Source organism: Leptinotarsa decemlineata, unplaced genomic scaffold, assembly GCF_025532065.1.
Source record: "Leptinotarsa decemlineata unplaced genomic scaffold, Ldec_3_MD MMD2_tig00000882_RagTag_RagTag, whole genome shotgun sequence".
Classification (NCBI taxonomy): domain Eukaryota; kingdom Metazoa; phylum Arthropoda; class Insecta; order Coleoptera; family Chrysomelidae; genus Leptinotarsa; species Leptinotarsa decemlineata.
In genome coordinates, this window is record NW_027412556.1 from 807,082 (window position 1) to 826,102 (window position 19,021).

Genomic DNA, 19,021 nt, shown 5'->3' on the forward strand with positions numbered 1-19,021 from the left:
ATCATTTTAAGACTTATTGAACTTAACCTACAATGACGTCAAGTCATAGAAACTCAATGATTATACACGTCAAAAGGATGCAATATTATTTCTGTATTCATACTTTCTGTATCCTATACGTTTCAAATTTTCCAGAAGAAAAGTCGATAAAATCTCAGTTGAAGTAATTAATAAATCCCCCCTTCCTGAAATACAACCAGAGTATTTGTCAAATTTCATCATTATTATATGAATAATCGAAAATACGAAAGTTGAAAATGGCAGAGTATAATTTGATTATATTTGTTATCAACCCTGATACATATATTGATACAAGAATGAAAACTTCGAAACATAATTGATAAATTGAAAATTATTAAATCATAAATAATCCAATTACTTGCTTAAACAGATGCTTGCAAGAAAATACATCAGAATAATTTTTTTTGTCTGTCTACTCCGTCAATAACAAAAAAAATGTAGGAAACATCCGAAGAAATAATTCTTTATACAGTAATATACTGTATACATAGAAGTGTTCTACTGTTTCATAAAAAAATTATTCATCTTAAAAATATGACCTTCTCCATTAAAATTAAGTGAAATTAAAAGAAAAAAGAATAGTTTTTAATCATATGTTATGAATGTATGGTCACAATGAACTCCAAAAAAATCAGAGTCAATGACAATATGCAATAAAAATTCTAAAGATTCATTGAGTTTTATGATGAAGAGAAAGCACCGCAGATGACGTCACATATATTCGTAGTTGAAGGGAATGACATTTACTCTATTTACATTTTCTCTATTATTCCGATGAGTATAGTGAGTTAACTATCAGGAGATAAACTCTTGCCAAAAAAATATGCTATAGGTCAACTTGATATAAATGAAAATGAAGTATACATATTGCAAAGTCCTTACAACGACTATTTAGCGGCCATATTGCAATCTCTGTCCATTAAAAGTAAAATATGTACTCAAAATTTCTGAAGGAAGTGTATTCCACATCTAAAAACTACGTAAATCATCTTCAGACACGTAAAGCTCAAATTTTGACAGATCAGAACGTTCAGGTTTGTGTAAAAGGTAATACTCCTGAGTACTGGATATCTAACTCAAGGTCATAGTTGAGTTAGGTCAGTATTTAAAATTGAATGTAACTGAAATATTGGAAATGCGAATTTTAAAACTCGTAAAATGAATATAATCTTTTTGAATAAACATGAAACAAATATTTAGGCAAATTTTCTTCTCAATCCAAGATTTTTTAATATTTATTCAGAATAAATTACTCAGAAATTCAAAATAACAATATGATTTTGAACATAACCAGGGGTATTTTAAAATTTATCAACTAGTCTCCAGTTTATAGAACTAAAAGTATATATTTCAATAATTAATAAATATTCTTACAGCGATTGATTTTTATTCTTCCTTCACCGGAAAAGAGACACTGGAACTCCGTCAAACAACTCAGAACACATCAATAATCTGCGATATTCAGTTAAAATTTCAAAGTGAGACTAGCAGCTCACTTGACTAACTAAAATACATGACAACCAAAGTTTTACCTGCTATATATATTTTCCGTTCGTCCTTTGTTAGGGTAGGACAGCTATTTTATTTAGGCAAACTTCGTGTACCAAAAAGAGATAAGAGATTTGTTTCAATATGGTAGCCTTGGAGGGGGTGGTTTGGACTCCAGAACCTTTGTTTGGCACATCTGTTATTTGTTATTGTTTGTAGAGTTACCTTAATCTCTGTGTATTAAAAAAACTTACTTTCTTCTACAATAATAAACTATTTGATGATTCTATTTCAATAATTATATCATGAAAATGTTTCATGAAGTTCCTCATAAGCGATTCTTCAAACATAACTTTTAATAATGAGTAGGACAGAAATATATATTGTGAGACGGGGGTGTTTCAAATTAGTAGCCATAGGCGTCCTTTCACGAAAGGGAGAAACTTAAAATATCCCAACCGGTTGAATGAATATAGTAGAACTGAAAACATGAATTGAAAATTGGATATTTGTTTCGACTTCTGGAACTAGTAGATATTGTAAATTGTAGTTTCAAAAATTTTAATCGAATCTATAAATGTTTTTCAATATTCCCCTCCTCGGCTATGATCATATGGCATATTCATCTCACGTGAAGGTGGTGTGAACTGGCCACTAAGATGGTGCGATTTGTGGGGTTTCCTTGAATCACAGGTGTATGCGAATAAGCTACAAACCCAGCGGTCCTCAAATACAACATAACCCATGCCATCGGTTGGACATACATGGCGATGTATAAAAACGAGGCAGGTGAAGACCAGGCACCGATTATAGAATTGTACAACAATTGAATGCACAGAATCTGTACCAACGATTAAAATCAACATAAATCGGGTCTCCTTAATTTACGTGAATACTTAAATTTGGATTCTGAAACTGTTTATTTTAACTGTATATTATTGTTATCTTTTCCTGAAAAAAATGGTCTTGACATATATATCTCGAATAACAACCTCAATGGATTGAAATGAATGCAATCCCATCAGTTCAACAATTTAGCTCCCAAGGTAGATGTTTATTTTTCTGAATAATAATTTAGGATAAAATCCTTGACCCACGATATTGGCAAAATTTTGTTAATTATTATAGCCAGGAGGCGAGTTATAAAGATGAAAGTGGAAGTAAGTAATAATATCGGTATCCTCAACATAAAATGTCATTTCTGATACAATGAATACAAACGAACGACTTGCATTTTTGAAAAATTTCAGAAGTGTCTGTAGGAATCAATATTCTTGCAATATTCTTCAAAATAAGAACGCCATGTGGATGCATTGAGCCACCATTTCTTCAAATACTTCTTCTTCAAGCTTGTTCCAATCTTTCCTTCATTTATGATTGATCCAATAACAATATATATCAAGATACATTTCTTTCTTCATGAACAGCAAAAATTCTACTGCACTTGTAGCAAAACCGGTAAAAGTTTGTGAATATTTGCCTTTTATTGCGGAAGCAGCTACACTTTCCCTGGTCTCCACAAGATCTCTTACATAGAGGCACATATAGTACGCTACTATTGATTGACATCTGACAGAACATCTGTAGGGTGTCTCCAGAGGCTCCAATAAATTCAATGCATCGCCAGAACACTTCGTGACACGACTATCGTCAAACTTAAACCAGTCCGTTTCTTCTTTGATGTTTTTAAATTTTACCTTCTTGAGTCTAAATAAATGTATCACGAATCAGCTCGAGTGTAATGAAAAACTCACTGATAAAATCCTCCTGAGAACAGTAACTGCGAAATATACACCTCTAAAGATTCCAATTATCTAGAAAAAATTATTTATATACTCAATATTTTTTACATATGACTGAATGAAAGCAGTCTTTTCTCAAAACCTAAAATTCCTCGTGAAACACTTCGATTGAAAATATGTGGCTTTTTGTTTCACTGAAAGTATATACTATCTAGAGAAACGCTTTGTCAAAATGTGCTGATGTGAGCAGGTATTCAAGCGATATGCTTGCTGCCTTTAGACGGTAGGTGAAATGTTCAGTTATTTTGGCGCCATTTGGAAATTTTCAAATTTTATGGTAGGCCAGTTGGCTCATGTCAGCAATAAAGTGTCCAAACAAAATTTTAGGAAGTTTTAATTTTTTCCATAAAAATCTATATAATCCTGTAAGATGAACAGATTAATGGTGAGTTCCGTTTCTAGGTGAATCATTGAATTCTTATCATCTAGTCTAAACTTATTTATGATCTGAATAGGCAACAAAAAAGTCTACACCAAAAGCTAGCCCCATCGTTGTTCAATCAGGTGACAAACGACCCAGAAGAGAGAAAAATGTAAATCCTCCTGTTACAAAAAAGTACAAATCGTCCAGAAGCAACACTTCGAAAGTGAAAAAAGTGGCCAAAAACGCCAAGCTTATGAACGAATGGGCTGAAAATGAATCCAGTAAAGCTGAAATCTGTGAAAGGCCCAGACAAACAAGAAATGTAAAGAAAACAGTGTCAACTGAATCTGTGATATATGTTGGTAGCTACAAAACATGTGATTCCCAAAGAAGCCCTGTTCCTGTGATAGACTTGACTGAAAGCGCAGATCATATAGCCATGAATAAGGAGAATTTTTCTTCAAAAAAGCTAAAAACCCTTTACTTCCCTGAAAGAAATTTTGTACGAGTTTCTAAACTTAATAAACGTTCAATGACAACTTCCCTCATCACAATCCCAGTAACTAAAAAAACTGAAATACCTGTGAGGCACCCTAGTACAACCGAGCTAACAAATAAAATAAAACTGGCTGTTCTGGATATTCCGGCTCAAAATCTGGAACATTCCGACATAAATCTCAGTGGGAAGGGTCGTGCTGCCTTAGAAAAGGCAAATCTAACAGAAAGTGATTATGAAATGATAGACTGGATCATTGAAAATGATCAGAATATATTGAACCGAGATGTTGACATGGGGTACCCTCTGTCACCATCAACTTCCCCGTATGATTCTTCTGTAAATACAGGAATGTCTCTTGATGAATTTGTAAAAATGTATGATACTACTTCTGACAGTGAAAATTAGTTCCTTCATTTCTATTGCTATACTTAGTTGAAATTTTAGTTGTACCATAGTCCTTTGTTATATTAACATCGTTTCTGTACTTATATTGATGAGACCAGAAGAATTGGTCGTTTTCTTATGCCGTCTCATTAAATTTTAGTGAAACAATGATAATCCTTGTAGTTTTTGACAATTTTGGGCAAAAATTCACTTTGTCATACTATAAATGCATATCAATTAGAATAATCCTCATACACACCCTATAATTACAGCAGTAATATCACTATCGATACGTTTTTTTATGATCAGAAGCTACATGGGAATGATTTTTTAAAAGTTTCATTTGCTAGAGAGTCAAGAAAGTTTTGAACAATTTCACAGATTCTGAACTAGAAATTCAAAACTCTATTGTTGTTGTATTCAATGAAAAGAAATCTAAAGAAACCAACTTTATACATTCAAGCCAGTCTCAAATATACCTAAACAGTAGGTTGAATGGACTGAAGCATATCAGAAAACAACTACTCCCCTGGCTAATACCACGAAGGGCCTTGGATTATATCCGACAGAGGCAGTGCAGGAATCTTCACAGAAAGTTTCCTGCATATGCAATTGGCAATACAATGGAAAGAGTCGACCTTCAATTTTGGAACGGGCACGCTTGCAGACCGGTTTCGGGCTCATTACCCACTCGTCAGTGCAAGACAGTGACCATCATCGACCTAAAGTCAATGATATTCTATAATTAAAAATCGGAATTCTTTCAGAGTATTTCATTTCTCTTCCTAAGTTGGAGCGAAACAAAATGTCACTCCATCTAGTGTTCGAGGTACTAACCAACTGCATATCCGTAATTTGCCCGATTCCTATGAATAAGGAAGAAAAACTTTCTTATTAGTCAGTGGGTTATGCTTAAAGACTGCCACTAAACAAATCTAAAGAAATGAACTCAAAACGTTCAAGCCAGTCTCAATTATGGAATATCATTGACTTTAGGTCGATGATGGCCACTATCTTGCACTGATGAGTGGTTAATGAGCCCGAAACCGGCCTGCAAGTGTGCCCGATCCAAAATTGAAGGTCGACTCTTTCAGTTGTATTGCCAATTGCATCTGCAGGAAACTTTCTGTGAAGATTCCTGCACTGACGCCTGTCGAATATAATCCAACGCCCTTCGTGGTATTAGCCAGGGGAGTAGTTGTTTTCTGATAGACGTCAGTTCATTCAACCTACGGGGTGTAGGTATATTCGAGACTGGCTTGAACATTGAAAGTTCATTTCTTTAGATTTGTTTAGTGCCAGTCTTCAAGCATAGCCCATTGACTAATGAGAAAATATTCAATAAAACCCAAAATATAAGACTACCACCTCAGATAACACACCAACGCATTCCCAAAATATTTCCTATAAACATCGGTAGCTCACCTACCTGGATGGTCATAAGATATATATTATTTGGATACCTTATGGGTGTTAAACGGATATCCACTGAAGGGTATCCATTCCAAGTCTGTTAGATATCCATTTCATGTCCAATATTTGAAATGGTCATGAATTGGATATCCATGTGATACCCGGTTTTGTTCAAATACTGCCTCTCATGCAATGTCGTATGGAATTTTCACGATTTGCTTCGAAATACGCTGGCACTGTAATTTTTTTTTTCGTCCACTTCGAATGTGAAACAACATTATATCGTTTGAGAGCACGGTCGACATTTTTTTGACACACTACATATGCTTCAAGATAATATAAGAATTTATTGGTCTTCACAATATACGTCAAACAAAAAATGTACAACACACTATTAAACCATATTTAGAATATAAGAAAACTTAGCTACAGAGGTGCCATTTCATTGAATTGTTAAATTTTCCAAAGTGCTCCAAAGACAACATTCATTTTGTAGAATGCTTGGCTTGGCTTCACCTCAAATTCAAGTTTTTCAATTGGAAAGTTTTCCCACTCTTGCGGAAGAGTACTATATATTTTTCCGTAAAATGCTCTGAATTGATTTTCAGTATTCACCAAATTCATTTTAGCCGTTCTAATGATCTTGCTTCTTAGTAATTGATTAATTTCATTAATTAACTAACACGCTTTTATTAGCTTCACCTGTACGTATGTTTATAACTCTTAAGCTCAAGAAGAATTATCGATATTATTGCTTGATTTATCCGCGGGTAGATGGCGTTGTACGTAATCGCCCTAAAATATCGACATTATTACTTGATCTATTCGCTGGCAGATGGCGCTGATATAATTCCTTGATATAATTCGAACTCTCTTTAAATGTATTTCTTAATGTGAAAAAAGTATTTTTTTTCACTAACACAAGCGCGTGCTGCCTCATTTGTAACCTTACATTGCGCGCCTGTTGCCTTGGTAGCTGATTTTCAGGCTCCCTCTCCTGAATCGGAAAATATTAATGGTAATTTTTCTAAACAATATACCGCTGATTGATCCCAAAGTTTAGATAAAATAAATATAGTTTAAAAGACAAAAAACACGCTTTTTATAGCAAACGAAACTAAAAAATGAATAATAACATAAGTAGGTGCACACTATTGTCATTTTCATTTTGTTAAAATCAATTTTTTTTGTTTTATCTTCGTTCAAACTCAACACATTCGAATTGAAATATTGTTCACATTTTTCTTGTGATTCTCTCGTTAGTTACTTCTAATATACTGGGATTTCTTGATCTAACTATAAATGAGGAATCATCTGCATAAAGAAACGTGTCCGCAATGTCGACATGTAATGGCAAATCATACAAAATAAACAGAAGAGGACCTAACACGGATCCTTGGGGAACTCCACGATGAACGTTATGAATGTTGGAGTTATGTTGTTATGAATAATATATAGTCATCCCCCGGTTAGTAAAGACTGCAACAGTTTTAACGCTAAGAGTATACAGGGTGTCTACAGGGTCTACAGTATACAGGGTGAAAAAAATAAATTTTTTGAAATACTCTTATCTTCAATAATGAAGAAATTAGTAATAGCGCCGACTTGAGTATGAACACACTGTATAACTCTTTCCCTAACAAAATGAAACAAAACTTTTTCAATAATTGTTATATTTCAATTCAACTATGCTTACTCCCAGACAACCTCAAATAAAATCGTGGCTGAAGAACTTTGCTGGGAAATACACTTCGCTTAGAAAGACATTACTTTTGATGAGTCCTTCAATTCCGGCTTTGCGCTTTTTTTCTATGAGCACTTTCAGCTCCCTGACTATTTCTGGATTCTCGGCCATGTAGGGAGTCTTCAGTAGATCCTCAGCGAGTTTTACTTCTCTTTCGCTCAAAGGTTGAATGTTGTTACTGAAATTCCGCAATTCAGAAGGAAAAACTCCCAGCCATTTTGCTTTCGGCACCGCCAAATGATGAGAGACATGGGCATTCTTCTACAAAAAAATCGTAAATGTAATTCAGAAGAATTTACTCTGGCAGGAAAAATTTTTTTTAGTAAAAGAAGTAGAGAAGGGTGGCAGAAGTTCTTGTCAATAATTTATTATACAGTGCATTTCTTCAGTGCCCCCCCCTTTCAATTTTTGAACCGGTCAACGACTGGGGGGCCATCTGGGAAAAAATTAAATATGAAGTCAATATCTTCACTTACTACAAAATGGCGGAGCATTTAATAATTTCCTGAAAACAAACACATTAACAGTGATATATCTAGAAATAATTCTTTTTATCTGCCATATGGTGATTCCAACAACCTGATAAGGTTTGTTAAGTTATTATTTGTTTATTAAAACGACAAAAAATGTCAGTAGGACAATGAACAGCATTGTTCAGTTAGAATATCAAATCAAATCAAATCAAATCAAACTGTACTTTATTGTCCAAGAATAATTATTCTTAATGACAAAGTGAGTAGATAACAATGAAGTGGATATCCACTGTGTCCAATACATATGAGAGAAAAAAAATGAAAATATAAAAATATAAAATGTATAAAATGAAAAGATGAATAATTATATATACATATATATACATATATAATATAATATATATATTATATATATATATATATATATATATATATATATATACACACATATATACTCACATATACACATATATACTCACATATACACACACATATGTATAAATAAAATGTCTATATAAATAAACACAACCATGACAAATAGAATGATGACATTCACTCACATATATTCGAAACTGATTACAAAACAATATCTAGACATGAAGTTGATACCTATATCTTTATGCAAATATAAATGATTAAAAATGGTCATTGTAATATTCCTGCAGGTCATAATACGCTTTTGAAATGAGAAATACTTTTATCTCCTTCCTGTATTTTTTTTTATTTCCGATTGCTTTAAAATGTTCAGGCAAATGATTGTACATTTTTTTGCTTTCGTATATTATTGAATTTTTAATTTGAGTCGACCTAGGTATTGGCAGGGAGATATGGCAGTTATTTCTGGTGTGCCTGGGATTTAATGGGTTATCATTCGATAAATGTCTGTTGTGAATCAAGCATACAGTCTCCATAATGAAAAGGCATGTAAGCGTAAGAATTTGATGCTTGACAAATAGTGGTCTACAGTGATCCCTTGCTTTGGCCTTGTACAAATAACGCATTGCTCTTTTTTGTAGAATGAACACAGAATTCCATAAGGTTTTCCTACAAAAACCCCAAAAGGGTAGTCCGTATCTAATATGGGATTCTATGAGTGAAAAATATGTGTTTCTGCCAATAGCTGTACCAAGCTCGTTTGTCACTACTCTAATAGCATAACAGCCCGATGCTAGTCTTTTTTTCAAGGACGTTATATGTTCCTCAAACCCTAACTTTCTGTCAATGTGTATACCCAGGAATTTAGTGCTCGTTTTGTTTTCTACTTGATGTGTTCCTAAGACCAAGTTTTCGAATTTGAAGGTAATTATATTAGTTTTTTCCACATTGAAACAAAGATTATTTGAGTTACACCAAGATTCGATTTCGTTGAGTTCATTGGAAATAACTGTTTTTAGAACATCCACATTTAGTTTTCGGTTTTACTAGTAGGAAGGTATAGTCTATCCATTCCCAATTGGAACGGCAATAAAAATAAGAGTACAGTCATAAACATTTCTTGCCTGTGGCCCTAGTCGCCCAAATAGTTAGTAAACGTGCTGTCAAATGTAGTTGAGGAATGAAGGCTCGGCTAGCTGGACTGGCTGAATACTAATTATTTGGCCGTTTCACAATATTTCTTTATTAGTGCCGTGTGTTCGTGGGGTTAGGTGAGGTAGTGAGTGGGTTTGCAAACCGATTTTTGAATACTTTTTTGAGATCAATTACCCTAACACCAAACTGATATTTGTTTTGTTGAAAGTGGTTTCGTACCTAACGATTTGCTTCTGTCGGACAAAAATGTAAAAGATTCGTTTGCTGATTACCATAAAGATATGACTGCGGCTTTATTCAAAACCTGGTTCGGTGACCAAATATTCCTCCAAACTCGTTTATTGTTATGGATAACGCTTCGTATCATTCTCGGTTATTGACTACAATACCAAACAATAACACAAAAAAGCAGATATTGTTGATTTCATGCAAAATCATAACATGGAAATACCCGAAAAGATTCCAAAGAAAAAGGTATTACTGGCGACCATACCAGGTATACCATAGGTATACCTGGCCTCCATACTATTGTGTGACCAGTCGCCATCTTGAAAGTTTCATCTGTCAATTTCACTTCAAAATGAAGTATTCATGTGTATGTTTCTTGTTGCTGAACAAATAGTCCAAGGGTTGAAGATAAATTGTTTTTTCAGCCTCAATGATTCTCATCTAGTCTTGATATGAGAACACAAACTGTAAGAATTTCTCAGATCGCAGTAAAGTATTCGATCTTGTTGATAATGAAACCCTTTTAGCCGTGTAAACCAAGGTCAAAAACCCCGAAAAATAGCTTTCACACTAAATTACCCATGACTTGAAGATTATCTTCATAGATACAGATTAGTATGAAACAGGAAGTTGGACAACTCTATAAGAGTACCACAAGGCTCTATTCTTGGACCTTTGCTTTATATAATTCATGTCAACGATTTTTGTGATGTAGGTATGAGTTATGTATATTTGTGAAATATGACTTGGAGAAAGACAACGGCTTGAAATTATCATGACACCAGATTTCTTGATGGTAGAAAATGTTTTAAATGTGTCCAATATGCATGTATCCATTTAGATTCATGATTTCTTCTATATTTAAACGTCTCAAATTTTGAATGTCCAAAAATCACCAAACTACTTACCACCGAACCAAACCTATAGTTCAGCATGATACTGATCCCATCAGGATCCGCATCAACTAGTATAAAAACAGGTATCGACATAGCAACCCACAGTCTTCTGAGGAACAACTGAGTATTCAGGTCTGGGAAACCTTTTCCCGTGATCATTATGAAGGGCCTGGTCAATTTGTTGGGCAAATTTTCTTCTATCAGCTTATGGAATATGGATTCTTTTTCAATCACGAGGATGAAGTAGGCTGACGAATGAAGCTCGATGATTTCATTAACGTCTTGAGGAATCAGAGTACCTGCAATAATTTTTATTCAATTAGCTATTCACTATTCAAATGTAGAGGCTAATCTAGCAACACTTATAGGGATAAATATCTATCCACGATAGTAGTATACTTCAAAGAATGTAAACTGACACGATAATACAATTTTCACAATATAAAATGTATTTAAGACGCGTTTCACTACAGCTTCATCAGTCTGACTGAATAATTTCCTTATAGAAATGAATGATACTGAGGTTTTTTTGGAAAATATGAAAGCAATTCGTCAAAAACTCAATTTTATTGAAATGTGGCGCAGTAGGTATGATATTACACAATTTTAAGCAGGACAATGAACGAGTAAGGCCTTCCCTGATTTCAGGAGAAATCATCCACCTAAAACCTCCACGAATAATTTTCAACCACACTTTCTTTTTTAAAACATGCTCCAAACAGTCTATATCGCTAACACCTAAGCTGCCGCTGATTCTGGGGTATTGGAAGGCGAATTTATCTTGATGCCACGTTCCCGTGGCGCCATCTATGGATAATTTTTGGAAACAAAAGGCAAATTTCATGTATTGAAGTCATATTAATATTTCCTAAACGATTCATTGTATTTCTAACTAGATGATCGGCTACAATCAAATACCTGGAACGTTGCAATTCAAAATTTCCCCGGAAGCCAAGAGTATTTTCAAATTTCCAAAGACGAGTCCTTTTTGAGCCACAATATTGAGGGCCCACATTCCAACATCTAAGAGACAACTTATGGCATTTATAGCTCTATCCGTTACTCTCTGATCTCCTATAAGCGATTTCAGTTGGTAATACAGCTCTCTGAAACATTTGAAAAGGGAATATTCATGTTGTTATATGTTTGAACTATAAATAAACATAATTATCATTTATGGTGATATTAAGTAATATCTTCCAAGTTGAATATTTGTTGCAGATCAATTCTCATTGGTCACTGAAACTTCCTGACTAAACGCCATCATAATGACTGCTATAAAGCACTCACCTCTTTGTTAACTTTGTATTCGTCTCTAAAAGGGTTTGAATTTTCTTGAGAATACACAAAATCAGTTTAAATTTGGCCCTACTTCGCTGTACATTGGATTTGATAACAGACATCGCTATTTCGTCATTTGGCTTGAACTGTAACCTGAAATCACACAAAGCGTGTCCACATTTTCAACTATTAGAATAGCACTGACTAGAATTGTCTTGTGGGTTTTATTTTGTTTTTTTTCTGTCCCATTTCATAATCAACCCCTCACTATTCGTAAAGACAAAGATATTATTTTGTATCAACCAAAACTGTAGTAGACGAGTACCTAACCGACTACAGATTTCTAGAAAGAACCGTTACATTATATAATCTCGGCTTCCCGACCCAAGAGGGCAGTTCAGAAAGTTTTTCGAGCGGCTAAACAAGAAATTCAAACAGTGGAAATAAATTAAGCGTTAGTTGCTAAGTGTTGTAAATAAATTAGTTTGTGATTAGTGAAATATTGTTGCAAATAAATTCGTCTGAGACAGTTAATTATTTAATTTGTTACAAGTGGTGTCAGAAGTGGGATTTGTAAAATAAATCTGTAAGCGCCTGGTGTACAATCTTTCTATTGCGGGGAAATTGACTATAAGACTTATTTGTTCGCGCAGAGAGACTGGTGATGTCATGTGTTTGTGTCATGATCCACTATAGGTCTCATCAGTGGTGCTAGGATGAACCACCCTTACAGAACCATCCTCAAAGAACAAACCTGAATATGCAAATGTCGAAGATAGAAGAACTTCTTCTTGGTGTCTGTAACAAAGCTATAAACAAAGCATCGTTATCAAGGGGGACATCAAAGCCTTCACTCAAGCTTGTGGTTTAAGGACAGTCGGGTTGGGCAATGCATTCACAGTTCAGCCTAGCATCACTGAAGGAATCTATGGCAGTTTGACATACCGAGGTCTGGCATTGATTCACAAAGGCTTTGTTTCTGGGATATGATTTCAACTGGTCAATGTTTCTATTATTTGGGATATTACCTTCCGTTTTTGAATACGCAATTGGTCAATGTCTGTCTTCTCAGTTCTAAAGACGCCTTCCCCCGTTTGTCAAGTCCTCGAAAACATTCAGAAAGATACTCTGTATTTTCTTTTTTATCTCGTCTTTGTCGTACTCCTTGTGAAACATTTGGCTTTCCTCGCAGTACAAAGACTTATCTTTCAAAATCTCGTTCAATCCCTTCCTCAGTCTCTGTTGGGGAACGGGTAGTTCTGTAGAACCTGTAGATAAGTCTCGGATCGGGCATCGTCGGTGACATACGATGACGAAGTGGATACAGAACTCACACTTTTAGACCTCACAAACGGTTGCGAAGGTTCTACAAAATCTTGAGTCATTTTCTTGAGGAGCTCTTTCAAATTCATGTTTTCATTCATAGTATTGGCTGGTTGCTGCACTTTCTTCAATTTCTTCAACCTAGCAAACAAATTAGTTATTTAATAATAATAATAATGATTTTATTGCAAAACGATCAACACAAGGCACAGCAAATGTCAGGGTTAGGTTGAAAAACAAGTTGAAATGTATTTACAAAATCTATAAATAATGCGATATGAACATTTTGAAATATTATGTATGTAATATGAGGTAATAAGCTTGAGGTCAGTTCAGAAAGATGCTCGAAATAGTACGAACGAACGTAGAGGAATCTTTGTTGAGGAAAGGTCTAAACTTCGCCATTGCACCAACATTTGTGCCCATTTTGGAAATAATAACTGCAGTAGAACCCACCAGTTCCCTGATGGGTCAGATCGAGGCAGAAGAATTCAGATGGAAAATCAGAGAACAGCTAGATCGAGAACCAGTTCCAACTGCTAACGTCAGCAATGAAGAACGAAGAGCCCTGAACGGGCTACGTAGAGACAACACCATCAAGATCTTACCTGCAGATAAGGGAAACGCTACAGTTGTGATGGATACTGATCTCTACGAACAGAAGATTGAAGGGGTGCTTCAGAAAGGAAAATACACGAAGATCGTAAGAGACCCAACTGCATCAATTGAAAGGAAGTTGTACCAGACTTTGAGAAAACACCAAGTCTATTTTTCGGAAAAAGAGCGATCATTGCTAACACCGTACCACAGTGAGCCACCTCACTTGTATGGACTACCCAAAATCCACAAAAAGGATGTTCCGCTCAGACCGATCATTAGCTCCAGAGATTCAGCCATTCAGAACTTATCCAGGTTTTTACTACCAATAAATAAAACCATTGCAAGGTGAAACATCATCTTTTGTGGAAAATTCAAGACATTTCGTTGAACTACTAGGTGAAATCGAAGTCAAAGAGGAGGATCAACTGATCAGTTTCGACGTGGAAAGCCTCTACACCAACGTTCTTGTCGAAGAAGCACTTCAAATCATACAGAAGATTATATATATATATATATATATATATATATATATATAGAGTATATAGAGTTATATATTATATTATATATATATATATATATATATATATATATTATATATATATTATATATATATATGAGTGGTTTGAAACTCTGGCCATTGAAGATACAAAAAGTCCCGAGTCTGTTCCGAGTTCCGAGACATTCTGTGGACATAAGACATTTTGTGCACCTAACCTATCAAATCAAAATATGCTTTATTACCCAAGATATGAACATCTTATTGGCAAAGTATAGTAAAGTAAAACATGTATATGGGACAATTAACAAATATAACTATAAAATAATGCTTAGAGACAAGAGCAGAGTATGGACAGAGTATGGACAGAACAATATTAAGTCCAGTTGAACAGATACAATTAGAGTACATGAATTTATGAATATTAGGTAAATGTAAATATATAATGCTGCATAATGAACATTGATAGCCATTTCGTGTTGGTTTCAATAACTTGTTTACACAAAGCTACATGCCAATTACTCGATAGAGCCTTGGTAGAATTCGTCCACACTATAATAGGGCCTCCCAACAAGGAATTCTTTCACTTTCTTTCTGAATTTCTTTTCATTATATATTCGCCTTAAATTTATGGGAAGGTGGTTAAATAACTTCTTGCTATTGAAAATAATAGAATTTTGTGTAAGGGCTAGAGAAGGGAAACGGAGTAAGACTGACGTGTACTATAAGTTGAGGTGTTACTAAATTGATTTTTATATTTTTTGTGGATAAGACACACTGTTTCCAAAATAAAAACAATACTAAGGTCAGAATTTTTTGCTTCATAAATAATGGGCGGCTGAATACCTGTAGCTAGCCTTGCATAAATATCTGATGGATCTTTTTTGTAGAGAGAATACCATATTGAAACGAAATTTTGCACCTCTATATAAATAAATAAACAAAACAACTGGTGTTTTGGGACTTGTGGAGGTGGTATTGAAACTATAATTTATATTTTGCCTTTAATTATTGATTTATAAAGATAATTTTCCTTTTTTAAAGTAGTAAATCTAGGTACGTATAAATTAGTTCAAATTGATATAGGCGATGTTGCCAATATGTGAATTAGAAAAAAATCCCTTTAAAAATTGGAACCAACATTTGTAACATCAATTTGAATACTTTTCAAAGTGAATTTGAAAAAGTCATGAATTAAACTCAACTTTATTTTGTTCAAACTTGCATTATGCAGATAAATTTTTCTCCTGGTTTTTCGGCAGTGGTCTGCAGTCCAAAATAACCCAGCTAGGCTGGTCAAGGGAAAAGCTTCCCTTCCCTATGTTGAAAATATTACAGACAAAAAGATAGGGATAGTTTCAATAGAAACCAAGAGGCAATGAACATCAATAAAAGTCTGGCTACCTGCCTTTAGAGGTACACAAACAAGATCAGGTAATCCAATTAAGAGAAACCAAGCCTTGCCTACTAATAAATAATAATAAGACCATAGTTGAACACCAACATCGTAGTAAATGTGTTTGGAACAAGATAGGACCAACTCGAGCACTGCAACAATTACGAAATAACCTTTGATGTCTACCGCAGTAGTAGACGAAACGTTAGGCATAAAACCTGAACATGACGGCCAAAAACCCCGGAAAATAGTTTTCCCTCATAGAACTTGTTTTGATATCATATAACTTTAGTTTTGACTCATAAACTTACCATATATCCGCAGTCTTCCTTTCCTATATCGCTTTGAATAAATTTCTTTGGCTCCTTGGCAGTTTGTTGTGCAAGTTTTTCAAGAAAAACGTTCAGCTCACTCCCACATTTTTCAATTTCCATTTGTTTACGTCTTCTAAATTTCTCATAATTCTCTGTTAGAATTGTGTTAATTTCATCATCATCCAGTAAACTGTCACAGTTTTTACTTTCGACCACTGTTTTATTGTCTTTCGCAGAACTATCGACGATTGTGCTATTCTGAGTGGCTCCAAAAAGAGTTTTCTCACAGGATTCTGAAGAGCTGGAGTGGATTATTATCGTGTCATCTACAGCTGTATTGAACGAAGATCTTTCACGTTGTTCCACAACAGTGTTGTTACCATCATATTTTTCATCATAACTCTTGGATCCTTCTCCCAAAACGTCTTTCAGAAATTTAACACTGGGTATTTTGAAAGCTCTTTCACTAGACTCAGATGCTACACAGACTAAAGGCAGCTTTTCACCATTTGAAAAAGACTTTTCTTTAAGAGTACAAATATTTGTTTTCTCACAGTTGAGTTTACCTCCTGATACATTTAGATTTCTCTGTGGAGTTCTGGGTTTAGCATCAGTATTATAATCTGCAGAAAGATACATAGCAAAATCGATACTTTCTTCAGATTTGCTTTCACAATTTGAGGAGCTTTGCTGGGAAATATCAAGATAATCATTTCTATTATGAATATTGTTCACGTTTGCATTGAACAGACCAGATAGCTTGTTATTTGTTATTTTGGACTTCGATGAACTCATCAGTATATCACATTGTGAATCAATATAACTAGCTTCCTGGGTATCATGCGATCTTGGCTGAAGAGAGGCCAGAATTGAGTCCACTGAATTATCATTATTCGAAACCTCCATTAAGGTTTTCCTGTCCCTACTATGTTTTTCTCTTCTCAACATTTCTAACATATCATCAATTGTCAACTGACCTTCAGTCCGCTTTATATCTTTTTCTGATGGATGATTATTTCCACTACACTGTCTTAATAAAGTTTTTGGTGTCAGAAGTGGGATTCTATTTCCTTCCCTGGGCAAGTAATCTTTCATTAAATACTGCCTTTGTGTTTTAACAGAATTATGTTTTCTATCATCACAAGGTTCAACCCTTACCTTTAAAGGATCTATTTGGGGCACTGAGCTATCTCCCAAGCATTTCTCTGCAACACTTTGTCTTTCCTTTGAACAGAACTCCGACTGAGAATTTTTTTTATTTTGTTTCAAACTCTCTATTACCTCCAAAATTGGTTTCTCAACAGTGGAGTTCCTAGTTGGAACTTCATTGAGCTTGCTCGATTTACAATCTTCATCTTTCTTAGTGTTAGTTTCGAGTATATTTTTGTCATCGAGATTCTTGAAAAATTTTGTTATAAATTCGTTGAAACTCAGTTTTTCATCTTCGACTCTTCTTTTAGCTGACTTGTATTCGTTTGTCGTAAAAGGCATGCTGTTGAACTGATTCTGAATTTTATTACACGGTACAGATTCGACACTTTGACACTTCCTCAATAAGTCTTTCGGATCGGTATTAGAGTTACTCCTATTTTCTAATTTGTTTGACTTTGATAATTCAACATCATCATAAGTCAGACCCTTTTTAATGAAATATGACTTTCTAAGGTTTTCGAACATTTCTTTAATATCCCCATTACCGTTTTCCTTTCCTTTAGACATTGTTTGTTTGATTCTCTTTCGTCTTTCTGGAGAGAAAGTGGTGTTGGGATTCTCATCCTCGGAAGAACTATCCCAATTTCGTTTTCTATTATTTTTCTTTGAAGATTCTTCAGTAATGTTTTTGTGCACTTTTAAACTATTTTCTGTTCTTTTTTTAACTTTGAAAAAGGTTTCTATATCAGCAGCTCCCATTCTTGGTACACTAATGGCTTGGGTTTGATTCAAATAATTTTCTCTGCTGCTGTTTCTTCCAATAATATTTTCGCTCCCACCTAAGATAACCTTCTTAGCCAGTTTGTCTCTATCAGGAGAATAAAAAATGATTATGATTAATAAAATTACTAGAAAAATTTGTTCCGTTAGATGTTTAAATATTTTTTGGAGTTATACGAGATCATTGAGAAAGAGCTGAAGTATTCCAAACTTCATGTTTTTGACAATAAGCTCAATACAAACCTTGATATCATCAATATATTTTAGTTTTAAAGAGGTATTCAAGGGTATATGTTCTGTGAAATATACCTACTTCAAGTAGTAGCGCTGACAAAAATCCATTGTATTTCCTGAAGGCATACCTCTATCTACTGTTCATACTTTTACAGTTACTTTTCAATATATCTGTCTATACCTTCTAATTAGTAGTTATTATCTATGCAGAAGAGAAATTCCACCATATACAACGTGATAATAAATAAGAGTCAAGAATTATAGATAGCAATGTATATCTACAACTAATTGTTGCAAAATTATCATATAAAATGTACCTCTCATTCTTTTTTGAGGCATCCAACTTTCCCAAAAAATCTTCGATTTCTGCTTGATTTTTCTTGCAACTTTCTGAATTCGAATTACAGGATTTTGAAAAATCAGCAACAGAGGATACTGCTATATTTTTATATTCCAATCTGCTAGTTTTGGATGTAATTCCACCAGATTTCTGAACTTTATGTACCAGTATTTGGTCCATTTTTGATGTCTTTTTTCAGCAGAATAGTTGTACAATTCCTAAAGAAAACATATAAATAATCTATCTACATAACTATTTTGGAA

The 19,021-nt window shown here is 34.2% G+C and overlaps 3 protein-coding genes across 3 annotated transcripts; 1 reads left to right on the forward strand and 2 right to left on the reverse strand.

Moving 5' to 3' along the window:
- Positions 1-3,555: 3,555 nt before the first annotated feature.
- LOC111508827 (uncharacterized) lies at positions 3,556-4,732 on the forward strand. The gene is made up of 2 exons (XM_023164443.2): positions 3,556-3,696; positions 3,767-4,732. The coding sequence occupies exons 1-2, from the start codon at positions 3,682-3,684 to the stop codon at positions 4,577-4,579; spliced, it is 828 nt and encodes a 275-aa protein (XP_023020211.2). The 5' UTR covers positions 3,556-3,681; the 3' UTR covers positions 4,580-4,732.
- A 2,895-nt stretch (positions 4,733-7,627) lies between these two features.
- On the reverse strand, positions 7,628-18,853 carry mei-W68 (meiotic W68). Its single transcript, XM_074174733.1, has 6 exons — positions 18,736-18,853; positions 13,152-13,587; positions 12,133-12,276; positions 11,761-11,948; positions 10,855-11,141; positions 7,628-7,976 (listed from the first exon to the last, which is right to left on the reverse strand). The coding sequence occupies exons 3-6, from the start codon at positions 12,243-12,245 to the stop codon at positions 7,680-7,682; spliced, it is 885 nt and encodes a 294-aa protein (XP_074030834.1). The 5' UTR covers positions 12,246-12,276; positions 13,152-13,587; positions 18,736-18,853; the 3' UTR covers positions 7,628-7,679.
- Positions 13,356-18,710, reverse strand: LOC141482233 (uncharacterized). The gene is made up of 3 exons (XM_074175230.1): positions 18,498-18,710; positions 16,250-18,272; positions 13,356-13,580 (listed from the first exon to the last, which is right to left on the reverse strand). The coding sequence occupies exons 1-3, from the start codon at positions 18,542-18,544 to the stop codon at positions 13,356-13,358; spliced, it is 2,295 nt and encodes a 764-aa protein (XP_074031331.1). The 5' UTR covers positions 18,545-18,710.
- Positions 18,854-19,021: the final 168 nt, after the last annotated feature.

Bases quoted from the DNA above. Each gene is read 5' to 3' on its own strand.
- mei-W68 (XM_074174733.1), bottom strand. From the start codon at position 12,245: ATGTCTGTTATCAAATCCAATGTACAGCGAAGTAGGGCCAAATTTAAA. The intron at 11,142-11,760 runs GTATTTGATTGT...AAATTATTGCAG, and splicing joins TTTGAATTGCAACGTTCCAG to GTACTCTGATTCCTCAAGAC. The intron at 7,977-10,854 runs GTAAGTAGTTTG...ATTTTTTTGTAG, and splicing joins ACTATAGGTTTGGTTCGGTG to AAGAATGCCCATGTCTCTCA.
- LOC141482233 (XM_074175230.1), bottom strand. From the start codon at position 18,544: ATGCCTTCAGGAAATACAATGGATTTTTGTCAGCGCTACTACTTGAA. The intron at 18,273-18,497 runs GTAGGTATATTT...TTCTCCTGATAG, and splicing joins TGTCAGCGCTACTACTTGAA to AGACAAACTGGCTAAGAAGG. The intron at 13,581-16,249 runs GTAAGTTTATGA...GCTAGGTTGAAG, and splicing joins AGGAAGACTGCGGATATATG to AAATTGAAGAAAGTGCAGCA.